The following is an 18,327-nucleotide window of genomic DNA, read 5'->3' as shown; positions in this document are numbered from 1 at the left end:
ACAGGATCTCACTAGGTTGATGAGTCTCACTATTTGCTGAGGCTGGCCTAGAAATTGTGATCCTCCTGTCTCAGCCTCCCAAATACTAGGATTACAAATGTGTGCCACCATGCCCAGCTCCTTTTTTTTTTTTAGTTGTGAAACAGGGCCTCACTAAGTTGCTGAGGCTGGCCTGGAACCTGTGATTCTCCTGTCTCAGCCTTTCAAGTACTGGAATTACAGGAATGTGCCACCATGCCCAGCTTCACACTGCACTTTCATAAGGAAAGCAAAACCTTTATAAGAAACCACCCTCAACAGAGTTTTCTTTATGTCTCATTAGCCAGAACTGGATCTCCTGGCCATCCTTAGCAGCAGAAAATAGAATGATCACAATTGGCTTTGGCTCAGTCATAATTTATCAACAGAGAGTGGGCATGGGGTTCCCCCAAGCAAGATCAAGGAAAGAGAATTAGCAGTGTCTGTTACAGCATATGTACTGTTTCATACTCTGCCCTTTTTCTCTTAATTGTAAGTTACCAACATTTTCCCTACAAAATACAGACTCAGCCACTTGTTTAACATTCCAGGAACTTAACTGGGCACTGAAGACATAGTAACAGACATAGTAGTGGAGTTCTTGCCTTCATAGAGCTTGGTGTATAATCAGTGATACAGAAATTCATCAAAACAATTCATAAAGAAATGCATAATTAAAATTCTAACATTGCTAGGAGGAAGAGCTGGTGAAAGGGGCTTTGACTCAACTCATTACAAATGACTGAATCCTGTCCCCGTGCATAGCTGTAGAGTAATTACTTAGCCGATCTCCTAATGCTGGACATTTAGATTCTCTCCACGGTTCCACCATCAAGGGCATGATAAACACCTCTATGGGCACACCTTGGCACACTTATCTGAGTACTTCCTTAGGATTAATTCATAGGATAAGTTAGCAGTTACCAGATGTGGATTGTCAATATGCTGTGACTGGCCCACAATAATCCTATTTTCTGCTCTTCCCAAAGCCCTGTCATCTGTTTCCAACACAGTGTGAGAAAGACTGTGGTTCCTCCACCTTCTTCCAGCACCACCTAGCATTATCTTTGTTATTATCACCTTTATAAGAAGCTGCAGTGTAATGGGTGAAGTGTAGCTTCCTGTTGTTTTAACTTGCCTTCCTCTGATGATTCCTGAGGTTGATCCTGTTTTCCTTTCTTTTATGAGACCGCAGGTTTTTCCTGTGGTGCTTCTTTCTTTTCCGGTTACTTTTAGTTCTCTCTCTCTCTCTCTCTCTCTCTCTCTCTCTCTCTCTCTCTCTCAATCTCTCTCTCCCTTCCTCTGTCTCTCCCTCTGTTTCTCCCTGTCCCTGTCCCTGCCTCCCCTCCCTCCCTGCCTGTCTCTCTCTCTCTCTCTCTCTCTCTCTCTCTCTCTCTCTCTGTCAAATTATAACATTTGGATAGAGTAGAAGGGGACCGGGGAAGGAAAGAGGGGAGGGGGGGAGGGAAAGGAGAGGTACTGGGGGAAAAATTAACCAAATTATGCTATGTGCATGTACAGATATGTAAACAATAAATTCCACTATTATATATAATCATAATGCATCAATAAATTTTTTAATTGTAACCTTTGGGCAGCTGGGCAGATCTCAGAGTTACAAAGCTGAATCCTAGTCACTCCAGTCTGGCCCATCCTGGTCAGGACCCTGTGCCCTGGATGTGGAATGGCTGGATTATGGGGGAGCAGACATGTGAAGCTCCATCTCCAGCCCCCTCCTCGCTCATCCTAAGCTCCACTCCATGTGCCCCTGGGCCAGTCCTGACATAGGGCTCCTGACCTTGGCACAGCAGTTCCTCCTCCCCAGGGAGCCCTTCAGACTCAGCTTGGCCTGAGAGATCTCTTGCCCTCTGTCCATTGGAGCCAGGACTCCCCCAGATATCCACGGGTCAGACACATCTCTGTCCCCAGAACCTAGCACAGGGGTGGCACCAAGCAGAGCTGTAGAGGCTTTATAGATAGAATGAATGAATGAATGAATGAATCAATGAATCAATGAATCAATGAACCAACAAGAGAACTAATGAATCTGCCTCTCCCCTTCACACACACACACTCCCAGGCAGGCCTTGGGCATCTGAAGCTCCATCCTGCCAGCAGCCCTCCACCCATGTCTGCTCAGTCTGGGTTAAATGTGGAGGGTGCACAGGCAGCTGAGAACTTTGACCATCCGTGGTGTCACCAGTGAGGCTTCTATCTGACCTAAGGCTTCTGGGGTCACCCGGCCCTGTTGGGGGCCTTAGAAGAAAGCTCCAGGTCTGCCATGGTGTGCCCTGCCTGGGCAGCCAGGCCTGTGATCAGCAGTGAGGACTCCTAAGTAACAGCTCCAGAAGCTGCAGTCCTGACTGCCCCCCACCAGAACCACTAATGGAACCCCGTTCCCAGGGCAGCTCCAAATCAAATCCCAGCCATAGGGCACAACCAGCCTCTGACCACCAACCTCTCCCCCCATTTCCTTTTGTATCATTTAACCTATATATGCCCCAAACATTCATTGTTTTTTTTTCATGTCACTCCTCTTTTTTTGTTGTTTTTTTTTTTTGTTTGTTTGTTTGTTTTTTTGATGGTACTGGGGATGGAACCCCAGGGCTTTTCTACCTCCATAATATACTCCCAGACCTAATTTTTATACTTTATTTGGAAACAGGGTCTCACCGAGTTGCAAAGGGCCTCACTAAATAGTTGAGGCTGTCCTTGAACCATGATCCTCCTGTCTCAGCCTCCCAAATGCTGGGATTACAAGTGTGCACCACCACGCCTGGTCTCACAGCAGACCTTTGCAGGAGCTTTGACACACATCCTCTCCCTGGCAAATCCACCTATTGTCTTGTTTCTGAGCCAGGACAGACCTGGCCCCCACTGTGCAGATGAGGAACCGAGTCCCAGAGAGGTAAGGAAGGAGGCGGACACCAGTGGAGTGCCTGTCATGTGCCGAGGTGGGTATCCATCAGTTCTTCATCCTTGCCACTGTCTAAGTGTGGACATTGAGGCTCAGAGAGAGCTAGCGACTTGTCCAAGTTCACACAGCAAGGAACTGGCAAAAGATGAGCACAAACCCAGGTCTTCGTACCCCAAAGTGAGACTTAGAACAAACATTTACCAAGAGGGGGTCAATAGATCGGTCCCCCCAAGACACTTTTGAGGATCAGATGGAGTAGTAGGTCTGATGGCACCTGGCACATGGTACCCAAGGACTGGCAGAGAATCTTGTGTAAAGAAGCGGGACAGAAGCTTCGGGGGTGGGGGGGGTCATGTGACCGATAACAGGGCCAGAGGTCAGCAGAGCCAATGGGCTCTGCCCTGAGGACCTCTGTCCTCCTTCTCTGCAGGGCCTTTTCTTCTAAAGTTCCTCTGAGCTGAGCGCGGGCAGAGCAGGACTCTACCTGGCACACCCAAGTCTGGCCCAGAGCTGGAATCCCAAGGGGCTCCTCCAGCCCCTCCCAGCACCTGCCCATCCCACCTTTCAGAGGAAATCCAGAGCACCTTCCACCCCTTCCCCACACAAACACACAGCCGCCAGCACACCCAGAGGATGCACGGCTGCTCCCTGAGCCAAACTGAGAGCACACAACAGTCCCCACTGCGCACAGCCACCAGAAACAGTGTCCAGGCCACAGAGCCCGTTCCCCAGAGCCTGCTCCCAGACAACAGGAAGCCCGCCTCGGTCACCGCAGCTGTGCTCCTGTGGAGCCCGGGCCAGGGCTGTCATCTGTCTCTCTGGCAGGCCTGGCAGCCCAGGGGCTCTAGCTGGAGTCAGGCCCTGTGGTTGTGGTTCAGGGCATGGGGTCACTCCACAAAGCTGTCCCGCAGGATCACAGGGCTGTAAGTGCTGCCGCTGCTGGGACCCACTGCCAGCTGGGGTGCCTTACTCCTCCTGCCTTACTCCTCCTGCCCCGAGGGGAGCCAGTGGCTTTGCAGAAAGGAATGGCTTTGCAGAAAGGAATTTGCCAGCGAACAAAGGTGACCCCTCTGAATGTCGGCAGCATTTCATTCCAGCCGTAGGTGCCTGCAGCCGCTCTGACATGGGTCACAGGCGTCCCTGCCTTGACCAGTGGCACAGAAGCACGCTGCCCTATCCCATCCGTGACTGGACATGAACAGGGACACCGGCCACTGTGTCACACCAGCAGAGAGGATGCCCCTGGTGACACCCTTCACAGCAGAGATAGAAAGAGCCCAGAAAGGAGAAGGCACATGTATTGTGGCATCCCATCTGACCTGCAAGAGGCACAGCTTCTTCCTTTGGCCAGGATCCTTGCCTCCACCCAGAGGCCCAGCCCAGTGACGGTCGCCTGCTCCCAGGGTACACCTGGTTTGAGGTGGCACTGCTGCCCTCTTCTCTGCAGCTGCCACTGCCCCCAGCTGGTGCACAGAGGGACCCTGCAGAGACCAGCAGGGGCAGGGGTCCACCTCCACCTTCGACGGCCCCAAAGCTGGCAGGGTCCTCACTCTGCCGCCTCCAGGGTCACTTTTCACATCTCTGCTCCTACATTAGCTCCTGCTAAGCATAGTCTCTAGCTTACAAGAAAGACAGATCGCCAGATCGTGAGCCCTTTAGAGCCCAGAATCGCACGCGTCCTTCACCTTTCTCCGCCTAACCGCTCCCGCTGAGCACCTGGCAGTTAGCAGTCGCTCAGTAAATGCCACCCGAGCCAAGTGGGGTTGAGCCAGGAAGCTCGATTTCACCCACAAAAACGCAATGCAAATTCTGCGGGGCTGTGGTGGGTGCTACTCTGAGGTTTTCTGCCTGGCTTGGCCACTGTATATAAATAGTTTCAAAGTTTGAATGGCTGAGAAAAAAGGGACCATGTATCTAAAAGTTGGCAAAGTGTGGGAAGGCGTTATTTGCAGAAGGTTCCTGGGTCCTGGTGCGTTCTGGACATGGAGATACCAAGGTGGGTAAAGCCAGGAGCCGCCCTGGAGCAGGAGGCAGGAGTGATACCATAGGGATGAATGTCGCAGAGCTGGGGCTGCCCATGCAGGAGGCGGCAACAACCGGGAAAGCTTCCCGAGGAGGTCATCTCTGCAGGGATCTGTAGGGTGGACATGACTTTGCCAAGCAGCCCCGGGAGCAGGGGCGTCCTGGAGCAGAGAAGGACTTGGACAAGGCTGCAAGCAGCAGGACGGGCTAGAGGAGCAGAGAGAGGAGGCCGGGCTGCCCGGGCAGACACAGTGGGGAGGGACCCTGGTGAGGAAGCAGCAGGAGCCACAGAAGGAACTGGGCCCTGTCTGCTCTGAATGAGCCGGGTCACGTCACCTGCCCGAGGGGACCATCACAAAGGATCAGGGGTTCCAGGTAGCATCTGTAGCATCACAGAGATGCCCTGTCAAGGCCAGCTTTTGGGGGGAGGCAGAAAAAGCTCTTGAGGGCCTGGCTGCTGCAAATCTCCTCAACAAATCCCATTCAATCTTCAAGGGCCCATCAGAAAAAACTCTAGACAGCGATGGTCCACTGATGGTAATCATTCATTCCTCCCATGCATCCCTTTCCAAATCCCAGAATGCTCTTGGGTCTGCCGTCTCGTTTGACCCTCTATATAATCCCATTTTGCAGACAGGGGCACTGAGGCCCTAAGAGGTCAGACTAGAAAACAGAGAGCGGCTCCATCTCAGCCCTGGGTGTCGGGCTCGAAGCCCAGGTCCTCATCGGGAAGGGGGTCCCCGGGGCTGTCTGGGAGTCCATAGTACAAGTCTTCTTCTTCCTCCTCAGGCTCCTCTGCATCTGGGTCTGAGGCCGCCTTCTCCTCCTCCTTGGTTCTGGGGTACCGCTGCCAGTTGTCGGGCAGGGCTGGCTCCCGGTGTGGCCCCTCTACGGGCCCGTCCTCTGACACAGATGTGTCGTCAATTAGAGCAAAGTCATGGAAGCGGTCCAGTGTGCTCCGGCAGGCCCGGGGCTCCCGCGGCGTGGGCCGAGATGCCTCCGTGTCAGGTGGACATGGGTCCGGGCTGCTGCCTCCGCTGGAGCCTGGGTCTAGGTCATCCTGGAAGGAGGCCAAGGGCGCAGGGCCCTGGGGACGCACTGAGGGTCTGCAGAGACAGAGACTGTGAGCGCAAAGGCAGCTCTGAGCCAGACTGCCTGCCATGCCAGCCCCCAGCTGCAAGGCCTGGGGTAGACAGGCTCACCTCTCTGGGCCTCAGTGTCCTCCCCTGTAAAGTGGAGGACCTGATAGCTATTCACTCCCTTGGTTCTTTCTGAGATTTGGAGCGGATAATATATGCAAAGCACGTTGCACAGCGCCTGGTACATAGTAGGTGTTCCAGAAACAGGGCCATTGCGTTATGATCCAAACCAGGTCACTCCCCACTCTCCAGTCACTGAGGTTCTCCCGGGCCCCTCACAGCCCCTTCACTGGGGGTCCCTCTGTTCCCTCGTCTGCCTCTCCCATTGGACTGGGAGCGCCTGGAGGCTGCAGGCGCCACGCCCTGGCTGGGCGTCAGTGCCCAGTAATGATGATGGAATTCATCCACACGAGTGGATGAATCAGGAGCTCAGCTCACAAACGGGGCTGGGGTGCGGCGGGGACTGACTTGCCGGAGGGCGCAGCACGGGTCAGTGCAGAGCCGGGGCTTGAACTCAGGTTCTCTGGCTCCTGGCCCTGGCTGCACAGGACAAGCATGCAGAGAAGGCAAGGGCCGACCGTGTGCCGGGCACTTGAACTCATTGTCTCCAGCCTCACAACAGCCCTCCGTAGTAGGCATGACTACTCCCATTGGGGAAACTGAGGCTCAGGAGAGTAAGGAGCAGTCAAGTGTCCACACCCCAGGAGCTAGGATTTGCATCCGGGGCCATCTGACTCCATTTGCGTCTGTTTGCTACACCTGCTGCCTCTGAGTGTCCCACACCCTCCACTGACCCCCACCCTCGTGCTCAAACCCCTCACCCTGGGACCAGGCAGCACCCTTCCCCGGCTTTGTGCACTTACCCGGGCTGGCTCTGAGTTCCGGTTCTTTCTCCCTCATTTTGGTCCAAGCCCCTGTGGACAACCACAGCAGCCTCAAGCCAGGGCTGAGTACCGCCAGGGCCACCTTGTCCACCATCACGGGTTCTCAGCTTCTGCTCGGGGGCCAGTAGGGGCCGGGGGTCCTCGCTGTAGCCCATGGCCTTCATCTGGGAGTGGCTGAAGTCCGGCAGGCTCTGGTCGAAGGCAGCTTCTCCCCACAGCCTGACATAGGGGGGCTGGGGGCTGATCCCAGACGGAGCGGGAGACAGCAGGTGGGGCGAGGGGTACAATCACGTTAACACACTCAGTGTGATTCCCGCCCCAGGCTCCCCTAATCTCACGGGGGAGACGTGAGATCACATTAGAGAGATTAATGTTTGGGGGACATTAGCGTGCCCATGGACTTCATGGACAGCCCCGACCCTACGACCACAACCAGGGTTTCTGCACTGATGTCTAATGAAGGCCACTTGACATGGAGGTCATGGGGTTAGACACCATCATCCCACTATTCTGTCGGCTTGAGGCAGACATCCTTCCCACTCCACAGATGAGGACAAATGAGCAGTCGGGATCCGCAGCCGCTGAGGGCCCCTCTGGTATTTAATCCTCCCCTAGACTCCAGGAGGTGCCATGGGGAAACTGAGGCAAGGGGACTGCCTTGTACTCGTGGGGACGCAGGCACAGGGGTGGTTCTCCTCCACCCCCACCCCTGGCATCAGGTCTCTAGCATCACTCAGAAACTAGGTCCCCTGCCCAAGGTCACACAAATGAGAGGTGACAAGAAGCCAGACCCAGGGTGCTGGAGCCCCAGCTCTGTCTCAGCAGCCCAGCCCTGAAAACTGGCACAACAGAGTTTAGGATGTCCATGCCCACCGAGGCCTCCTGGAGGACCCTGTCCTTACGCCCTGGCCTTTGGAGCTCAAGACCACAGCCGGGAGGGCTGAGGCCAGAGTGCTCCAGACCATGCCCGGGGCTCGGCACCTCCAGGGTCAGGCCAGAGTCCAGGCTTTGCCTCCATCTCAGACTCCCCATCAGGTTTGGGCCTTGCCACTGTACTTCTCTGAGCCTCAGTTCCCACATCTGTAAAATGGGGATGAGAATGCTTTGCTCACAGAATTGAGAGTTGAAGCGACCCAAGGATTCCTGATAGTGCCTTCTCAGGACGTGGGGAGACCAAGGGCCCAATGAGGGGAGGAGTTGGCGTCACCTCCAGCCTCTCTTCCTGCCTTCCCCTGCACCTACCTCTTCATCTCGGCAGCCAGCCCGTTCTCCAACAGGCCCAGAGTTTTGGAGGACAAGATGCCTTGGAAGTCAGAGTCCGCGGGCACAAAGGCCACCTGCAGGACAGAGGGGAGACAGCCTCTCTGCAGCTGGTCGAGCGCAGCCGGATCTCTACCTGCTGCTCCCAGGGGCCTCTGCAAACCTCCACACAGCCCAGCCCAAGAGAGAGGCCCATCCGGCAGGACCTCCCTGTTTTGCAACTGAGGAGCCTGCTCAGGGCCCAGCGCCAGGGGCTGCACAGATATCCGGGCTCCTGTTCCCAACCTGGCTCTTCTTCGTTCACCCAACACTTATAGAGCACCTGCTGTGTGCACGCGCTCTTCTCAACACCAGGGCAGCCTGTCCTTGAGCTCACAGCTCATTTCCCAGGGCTCTTCACCCAGTGCCCAGCATGTGCCTGGCACTCAGTGGGCACTTTATCCACCATCCGCATCTGGGGAGCGAGGGAAGCAGGCTATTGTCATAAGTTTTGTGACCAGAGGCTGTGGGGTGGGGCAGGGCAAAGAGGTGGGCAGCTGAGGTCACAGCCCCCGGTTCCTGCCCCTGATCATTCAAAGATCAAGCAGCTCCGGAGTCCAGCTCGCTCAGGGAGGCCCTGGGTACTGGAGGCACCAGGCCCTAAAGGAGACAGTGGGATGGGTAGAGGTGCTCTGCCCTGGGAGTCTGGGAGACAGAATGAGGACCCCTTCCTCTGCTGGGTCCTCGCTGTGGAGCCTGGGCAGATCGCCCTTCCGCCCAGAGCCTCTGTGCTGTTTTGGATAATGGGCAGAGCCTCAAAGAGATGGTCATTTCTCCATGCTCAGAGCAACATCATACACAACAGCCAAGAGGTAGAAGCAAGCCCAGTGTGGTGTCACAGGCTTGTAATCCCAGCATTTAAAAGACTGAGACAGGAGGATTGCGGGTCCATGGACAATCTCAGCTATTTCTTAGGCCCTTCGCAACTCAGTGAAACCCTATTTCAAAATAAAGATATTTACATCGCCGGGCGTGGTGGCGCACGCTTGTAATCCCCGCGCTTGGGAGGCAGAGACAGAAGGATCGCGCAGGTTCGAAGCCAGCTGCGCGCGCTGGCTTAGGAGACCCTGTTTCCAAATAAAGATGTAAAAATAGGTCTGGGAGTGTAGCCCGGAGGTAGAAGGGCTTCCAGGAACCCCAGTACCACCAAAAAAAAAATAAAATAAAATAAAGCCGGGTGTGCTGGCCCACGCTTGTAATCCCGCGCTTGAGAGGCGGAGACAGGAGGATCGCGCAGGTTCGAAGCTAGCTGTGCTGGCGTAAGAGACCCTGTTTTTTTTTGTTTTTGTTTTTGTTTTTGTTTTTGTTTTTGTTTTTTTTTTTTGGTGGTACTGGGGTTCCTGGAAGCCCTTCTACCTCCGGGCTACACTCCCAGACCTATTTTTACATTTTTTTATTTGGAAACAGGGTCTCCTAGAAGTAGAGAGTAGAATGGGTGTGTGTGGTACACCCAGCAATCCCAAGTATTTGGGAGCTGAGACAGGAGGATTGCAGGTGCAAGACCAGCCTCAGCAACACAGCAAGACTCTCAACAACCTAGCGAGACCCTGCTTTCAAACAAAAAATTTAAGAAGCTGGGGGTGTGGCTTAGAGGTAGAATGCTCCTGTGTTCAATTCTCAGTACCAAAAAGAAGAAAAGAAATGGTGATTGCCAGGGGCTGGGGAGAGGGCCAATGGGGAGATGTTGTTTAATGGGTATAATAAAGTTTTATTTTTGCAGATGAAAAGATTTCTGGAGATTGGTTGTACCACATCATGGATGTGCATAGAACATGGAACTATACTCTTAACCATGTTTAAGAATGTAAATTGTATGTCTGTGTATTTTACCATGATGTTATAGATGGGGCTAGTTCTGCCTGTCTCCTGAGGTTGCTCTGAGAATTCCAGGAGGTAACACAGAAGGAAGCTCCCTACATGGCACCTGCTCAGTTAATCACAACCTGATGCTACTGAAGCCTGAGCAACCTGACTTCCCGGAGTCCTGCTCTCCTCAGATGAAGCCTTTTCCAACAAATATTTGGTGAATCTCTGCTTTACCATATTCAGTTTATAAACAGCACCCCATCCCTTCCCATGGAGAGTGGAGAAGGAACTTGCATCCTGATGAGGAGAAGGGAGAGGTGGGTGGAAGAGTTCATAGACCTCCATGAGAGATGAACTTCGCCTGGGTGACTAGCAATACGGCAGGCTCTGGACCTCATCCACCACTACTAAGGATGCCCTGTCCTCAGCTGGTTCTGCACTTCTTAGAAGCTGCCTCTTCTCTCTCATCACCTAGTCATCACCATCACCACCACCATTGTTATCATCACCACCAACATTGCTATCATTATGGCCATCACTGCTGTCACCACACCATCACTATCATCACCACCATCACCATCATCACCACCATCATCACCATCACCATCATCATCACCATCATCACCACCATCACCACCATCACCACCATCATCACCATCACCATCATCACCATCATCACCATCACTATCACCACCATCACCATCACCACCATCACCATCATCATCATCACCATCATGACCACCATCACCATCATCACCATCACCATCATCACCAACACCATCATCACCATCATCACCATCACTATCACCACCATCACCATCACCACCATCACCACCATCATCACCATCACCATCATCACCACCATCACCATCACCATCATCATCATCACCATCATCATTTACATCACCATCATCACCATCACCATCATCACCATCACTATCACCACCATCACCATCATCATCATCACCATCACCATCATCATCATCACCATCACTATCACCACCATCACCATCACCACCATCACCATCATCATCATCACCATCATCACCACCATCACCATCATCACCATCACCATCATCACCACCATCACCATCACCATCATCATCATCATCACCACCACCATCACCACCATCATCATCATCACCACCACCATCACCACCATCATCATCATCACCACCACCATCACCATCATCATCATCACCACCATCACCATCATCATCATCACCACCATCACCATCATCACCACCATCACTATCATCACCATCATCACCACCATCACTATCATCACCATCACCATCACCACCATCACCATCATCATCATCACCATCAGCACCATCAGCACCATCAATCATCATTAGCACCATTTTTACTTCTGTCAATCACCACCATCATCATCACCATCGTTATCGACATTATGAAAAGCCTGGAGGGAAAGAGAGCAGGTGGCATCTTAGAACAGTCCTTGCTCTATGGGGAAGAGGGAGGACAGGCAGAGTTGAAGCTGGGGAGGGGAGATCAGACCTCAGCGACCCTATATATCAGATTAAAGGACTCAACCTTTATCCAAAGTGGGAGCTCTGGAGTTCTCAGCGGGAGAGTACCCCATCAGATTGTTGATCATGCGAGACACTGAAGTCCCCAAGGGAGGAACAGACAGAGGGAAGCCCAGGGAAGGGACAGTTGTCTCCACCACCGGGTCCTGGTCTGGGCTCCAGCAGAGTAGTTACGAGTGAGGCATGGGGGTGTGGGGCCACGCTGTGCCCATCTGGGCTAACAGGCTCAGCAAGCCCTATGGCCCCACCCACTGGGTTTGCCCTGATTCAGTCCCCCCTTGCCCAGGCCTGAGGCCCTGTGAATGCCAAATCTGACCAAGTGTGCTTTTGAAATTCAGTGAGATAACCAGGTGGGTGATGGAGCAGGCCCAGCCACAGCAGGCAGTGTGTGTGTGTGTGTGTGTGTGTGTGTGTGTGTGTGTGTGTGTATGTGTGTGTGTGGTGAGCTGGCAACGCCTTCTCAGTTCCTGCAGCCTTGGATTCAAATTCTACATTAGTCCAGATGACCATTTTCTCTCAACTGGACTGGAGAAGACACTGCCCACTGGTCCAGCTGCCCCCGGCCATCCTCCTCCCAGTCATCAGCCCGATAGCTTTTCCAACCTCAAAGCCGGCCGTGCTCTTTCTTGTCCCATCAACTAAAGGGTCAGGTCCAAATTCCTCAGCAGAGCATCACAGGCCCAGGGGCTGAGCCCACTCCTGTCCTCCCTGCCTTTCCTCCACACACCCTCCTGCAGACACATGGACTCATTCGCCTTATTCTCACCACATCTTCGATCAAGTGGTTCTTTTGCCTGGAATGTCTTTCCCCATCTTTTTTTTACCTGACAAACTCCTACTTAAGCTACAAAGCCCAGCTCGCAATCTCTACGAAGCCTACTTCTTACCATCAGGCAAGAGACTCTCACCCACGGCTTCATTCATGTCGGTGCTGACTCTCCTCACGCTCACGTCCTGATCATCTCATTCTATTCGCATATATTTATGTTGCATCCCTTCGCCATGGCTTTCCGCGTGAGAGCGGGGGAGGAGTCCTAGGGGAGGGCAGGCGCGGCCAAGTCACAAGGATGGGTGGACCAGCCGCTGGAGGATCTCCCGCCTACGATTCACCTGCCCCCTTCCCTCGTGGAGTCAGCCTGCACTGCACCAACGCTGCTAGCTCAAGTCCCAGCCCATAAGTGCACGCACGCATGCGCACAAGCACGCACGCACGCACACACGCACGCTGCCCACCCAGAGCCGCCGAGCCAGCTCAGCTCGGTGCCTTGGCACCTGCTCCATGCTGGATGTGGTGCCAGTCCTGACGCACATGCAAGACCCCATCTCTTCCCCCCCCTTGTGCAAGGCACAGGGCCAGGTTCCCTCTGCCCAGGCCCCTGGGTGGCAGAGGAAATGGGGATTTGAACTGGGCTGTGGGACTAGAAGGCGTGGCTTTCCACCCTGCGCCGCCTCCCTCCAGGCAGGAACATGTGAGCCCATCAACAGTTACTCATTAAGACCGAGCAGTGTCCCCACCCCCACTGCCATCTCTGCCCCCAGCCCGAGCCCCTGCTGGGAAGGAAGGGTGCTACCCAGCCCGGTCTCCCGACTCTCCCTGGGTCATGATGGCAGGTTGGGGGTCCGTGGGGTGCCTCTGCCCCCAGGCCCTCTCCTCTCATGACCTCTGCTCAGGGCATTGCAGGGACAGAGGAGAGTTGACTGTAAACTGCTTGATAAATAGCTGCAAACCAGCCCAGACTGCCCCGGCTCCCCACATACTGAGCCTGGCTGGCGGAGCAGGGGCCAGGGCTGGGAGAACCTGGGCCAGGCTGGGCCTCCTCCCCTCCTCAGGACTCCTGAGCTGGGGTGCTGGGGACTGCCCGGGCCTGGGCCTGAGATGCCAAGTTCAGCAAGGCCCTCAGATGTACCCCTTCTCCACCCATCTTCCCAATTCACACATTGTACAGTTGAGGAAACCGAGCTCAGCAGAGAAGGGGCTTGGGCAAAGCCTTCCCAGGCATTAGAAACAGAAGCCAATCGACCCGGTTGCTCTCCCTGAGTCTGTCTCTGACCAGCCGGGCGACCTTGGAAGACTTACACCACTTTGCTGGCTTTGAATGTTTATGGCTCCTGACATGTTCATGCCACGGGGATGTGGGGAGGGTTAGGTAGCTCGATAGACATGAGCTGGGGTGGACCGGAAGTTCACCTGCAGAGCCTTGCTCACCTTGACCCCCTCCCCTGTGGGAAGGGGGTGGAGAGACAACACAGGGTCCCTAAGGTGTGGTCTGCAAAGGCTGCCCATCACCCCAGAGGTAACATGCATAAAGCAGGTGTCCAGAGGGTCTGTAAAACCCGACACGGGGAAGACTCCATTTTCCCACACCTTGGCAGCGGACCCTCCAGCCCCCATCTCTGGATCTCTGGAGCATAACCGCATTGTCTGGGGCCACCTTCTATTCCAGACCCGTTCCCCAGGAGTGCAGCCCTTCCCTTACTCTCTACAGCTCACATGGCATCTAAATAATCCTCCATTTGTGTTTTCTGTTTGAATGCCTTCCAGGCCAGTAAGCAGGGACTGAGGTTGTGCAGCAGAGTGATTAAAAAACCTCCCACCCGGCAACGGGAGGAGCCATAACGGTAACCACAGCAGCCCCTTCCCTAAACATGGCGCTTTACAGTTTATAAATGTCCATCTCCCGTCTCTTCTCCCATCATAACAACCCATGAGGCTATTGCAGAATAGAGACTTGAGGCCCCATTTTGTGGATGTGAACACCAACGCTCAGAGAGACAAAATTACGCAGAGAGTCTAGGGCAGAGCTAGAGGTGGAACACACAACTTCCAGACCCGTGAGCTTCATCACCAAATCCCTCAGTGTGCCAGGAGTATATTGGTACTCTGCAAGACGGCATATGTGCTGTCAAGGTAGACCCGAGCCAGGCCAGGGTTCTGGACAGCCTGGGACACGGGCATCTGGGATCTGATACAGGCTCCTCTACCGAGTTATGGACCTTGCCTTCCAGAGCCTCAGAAAGGAAGCTACAGAAAGCTGCACCCCAGATGCAGGCGAGTGTGGCGGGTAGAGAGCACCCATGAACCTCTGATCAAACCCAGGCACCATGAGTGGCACCCCACTCGGAGTCCTCCACATGTCTGGCTCTAGGGCTTACGATGAGAGATGGACACGTGGTTGAACCGATGCTCCCGGGAGCAAAGAGAGTAAATCGGAGTCCGGGGGTGGGGTGGGTGGGAGAGGGTGAGAGTGGACTGGATGGGGGACAGGTGTGGCACACTAATAGCATGCCCAGCCCTCCCGCCCTCCCCCTGCACACCACTGCCTACCTTGGGGTAGCACTGGCACATGCTCCAGAGGATGCCCCCGATCACCATGACGCTGCCCATGGCGTAGAAGGTGCCATACACCTGCGGCCGGTCGTGGCTCATGAGGAAGGTGCCGAGGGACAGCAGGAAAAGCCCCAGCACGATGAAGCCGATGCGGAAGGTCTTCTCGTCGGCCATGCCTGCCCGGCCAGTCCCTGCCCCTGCACCCCAGCAGAGGGGTGCCAAACCTTGGCTCTGGGATGGCTGCAAATTGAGGCTTAGTTAAAGGGCAGGCAGGATCCCTTCGGGTGCAGTTCCAGTCCCTGGGCCACTGACTTGGCTGCGCAGGGGGTAGCACGCTTCAGTGGCCCCATGCGCACAGCCTTCCACCTTCACTCCTCGCCCTCTCACCTTCCCTCTGGGCCCAGCCGCCCAGAGTGTGTGTGAATGTGAGCAGGGGGAGGGCGGGGAGGGACGGGGGAGGGAGCGCAGGTCACACAGGCTGGGTCCCAGCCAAGACTTTGACATCACCTCATTTGCCTAGTGCAGGGCTGAGCTGGTGGACAGGCCACCCCAGGCCCGGCCACGGGAAGCAGGGCACAATTCTGCAGCCACTAGAGGACGGCAGAATCTGGCCTCTTAGAATGCTGGAACATCCTAGACTCCTGAAGGACAGGTGCTCATCTGGGGTTCAGGAGGAAGAGCCCGTGTCTACCAACGGTGGCTGTTCTGGACCTATTACAGCTGTCACTTCACTTAAGGAGGCCCCGTGAGGTGACAGCACTACTCCCACTTTGTAGAAAAGGACACTGAGTCACAAGTGACCAGCCCAAGGTCACAAGCTAGAGATGGCAGAGCAGCCAGGCCTGGAGCTGGAGCGTGGTGCGCCCAGCCCTGTGCAGCCATGCTAACTACCGCTCAGCCGCTTGTGCCTGGGTTTTCTTCTCTGTAAAATGGAGATACTAATCACCCCTCCCAGGACTGGCGCCATCCCCAGGCCTGGGCTCCTCGGTCCCCTTCATATTCTGTGCACCATCCAGACCTACTTACAATGAGCCGCCCCACCCAAAAGGATTCAGTGAATGAATGCCCCTGCAGGGTGTGAGTGGCCTGCAGCAGTCAGTCCTCCCCACGGTCCCCTTGTCCCGAGGCTTCTCCACCCCCACCCGATCTCCTCCCTGTCACCTGGGGTCTGATTCCCAAGGTGAACTTAGGCAGGCGAGTTTTGTCGCCTGTGGATTGGAGGTGGCTATTGAGTCACTTCCAAGATCTTGTACAGGAAGTCACCTCACTGAGGGAAAGTAATCTGCGTTTATTCACAGGGCAGGGCCCTTCAGAGGACTATTATCATCATTTTACAGAGGCTGGGAAACTGGAAACAATAAATAGAGTCACAGAACTGATGCACCTCGTGGTAAAAGAGACCACGCCCAGGGGCATCTCCGCATAACTGGTCCTAGAGCCTGGAGGTTCCAGAGAATGGACCCCGGCACAGCAGGGGCTGTTGCGCCCCCTGGTGGCCGTCGTAGCCCCCCGCGGGGCACGCGCTGTCGCATCCCGCGGGTCTTGTCTCTATCCCGCAGTCCCTCGTACTGTGTGCCTCGAGCGCTCATCGCTTCCAATTCATAGATGAGGAAACCGAGTCCCGGGAGTGGCGGGGATTGGTCAGGATCTTCCCAAACGGAGTCAGCAGTTAACGGATCAGGACCAATGCATCCCCATCCCAGTGTGGATGGATCTGGCTTAGCTCGCTCTTTCTTTCTTTCTTTCTTTCTTTCTTTCTTTCTTTCTTTCTTTCTTTCTTTCTTTCTCTTCTTCTTCTTCTTCTTCTTCTTCTTCTTCTTCTCTCCTCCTTCTTTCCTCCTCCTCCTCCTTCTTTCCTCTTCCTCCTCCTTCTTTCCTCCTCCTTTCCTCCTCCTTCTTTCCTCCTCCTCCTCCTCCTCCTCCTCCTCCTCCTCCTCCTCCTCCTCCTCCTCCTCCTCCTCCTCCTCCTCCTCCTTCTTCTTCTTCTTCTTCTTCTTCTTCTTCTTCTTCTTCTTGTACTGGGGATGGGACCCAGGGGCATTCTACCTCCAAGCTACACCCCCCAGCCTTATTTTTTTTTTCTTTTGGTGGTACTGGGGGTGGAACCCAGAGGTTTTCTATTTTATATTTTTTATTTGGAAACGGGATCTCACTAAGTTGCTGAGAGCCTCACTCAGTAGCTGAGGCTGGCTTCGAACGTGTACGATCCTCCTGTTCTCAGCCTCCCAAGCGCCTGGATTACAAGCCTGCGCCACCACGCCCGGCCCCGGCCCTGATTTTTATTCTTTTATTTTGAAACAGGGTCTCACTGAGCTGTAAAGGGCCTCACTCAGTAGCTGAGGCTGGCCCCAAATCCTCCCATGTCAGCCTCCCAGGTACTGGGATTACAAGCGTGCGCCACCTCACCCGGCTGGTTTAGCCATTCTTGAGAGGCCTTGTGCTCACCCAGCACGCTCCTCTTCCTGCGACCTTTTCTTCTCTACGATTCAGCCTTTTTGCCCCTTTTCTCTGTGTTCTAAAGGGGGGGGGGGTTGACAAGTAAGAAATTCTGGGATAAATAGGTGCCCAGAAAAATGGGTCAAATCTAACCTCGTCGTGGTGATGAGGATTAAATCAGGAAATTATGCACGGTGCACTGGAAATGTTCCAGGCAGTTTCTGCTCTTCCCTTCTCCCAACCCCCTTTCGCCTTCCTCCCCTGCGTGGTGGAGGAGGGGCGGGAGGGCCGGGAGGGGCCGCACGTCCTCCAGCAGAGGGCGCGCTAACCTCTGTTTTCTTCCTGGTTAAAGAGATTGGGCATCGTGAAAGGGAAACCTGCCTCCAAGAGGCTCAGAAGCTGGGAGGAGAAGGAACCTTCCCATTTGACAGTTGCAGAAACCGAGGCCCACAGTGACAGAGCTCGAATTCAAACCAGGTCCTCAGTCAGTCTCTGGCTGGGCCCCTACTAGGTGGGCACCCTGAGGAGTAGACACTATGATAAGCCAGGACTTCAGGATCCCGGCACTCGGTCCTGGCTTCGGCAGCACAGGATGTGTGAGGCCAGCGCCAGCACAGAACCCAGGTGGACCGAAGGGGTGAGGCAAATGCAGGGACAGATGGGCAGAAGGAGTCCTGGAGAAGCCAGCTGCGCATCTGACAGGACAGGGAAAGTCTTCTGGGAGAGAAGCTGGCATGTGCAGAAGCCCAGAGACGGGGCCCACTGATAGAGCTGGAGGTAAGACTCCAGACCAAGCCAGGGCTGCGGCTTCTCCCCACATCCGCCCTCCCCTCCACTCCACCCTCCCACCCAGCTGGCCCTGGGGGCCTGTCCTCACCTCTCCACTCCACATCTTACATCGTGGTTCTACCTTTAAGACGTGAGA

The 18,327-nt window shown here is 54.7% G+C and overlaps 1 protein-coding gene across 1 annotated transcript; it reads right to left on the bottom strand.

Annotated features, from left to right (window-relative positions):
* Positions 1-5,645: 5,645 nt before the first annotated feature.
* BSND (barttin CLCNK type accessory subunit beta) lies at positions 5,646-15,140 on the bottom strand (the record flags this gene model as incomplete). The annotated part of the gene is made up of 4 exons (XM_080693359.1): positions 5,646-6,063; positions 6,960-7,220; positions 8,223-8,317; positions 14,964-15,140. The coding sequence occupies 4 exons, from the start codon at positions 15,138-15,140 to the stop codon at positions 5,646-5,648; spliced, it is 951 nt and encodes a 316-aa protein (XP_080549485.1).
* Between the last annotated feature and the right edge of the window lie 3,187 nt (positions 15,141-18,327).

Source organism: Muscardinus avellanarius, assembly GCF_963383645.1.
Source record: "Muscardinus avellanarius genome assembly, chromosome: 3".
In the NCBI taxonomy this organism is placed as follows: Eukaryota; Metazoa; Chordata; class Mammalia; order Rodentia; family Gliridae; genus Muscardinus; species Muscardinus avellanarius.
Note: the sequence above shows the minus strand (reverse complement) of the source record. Positions and strands in the feature narration are given on the sequence as shown.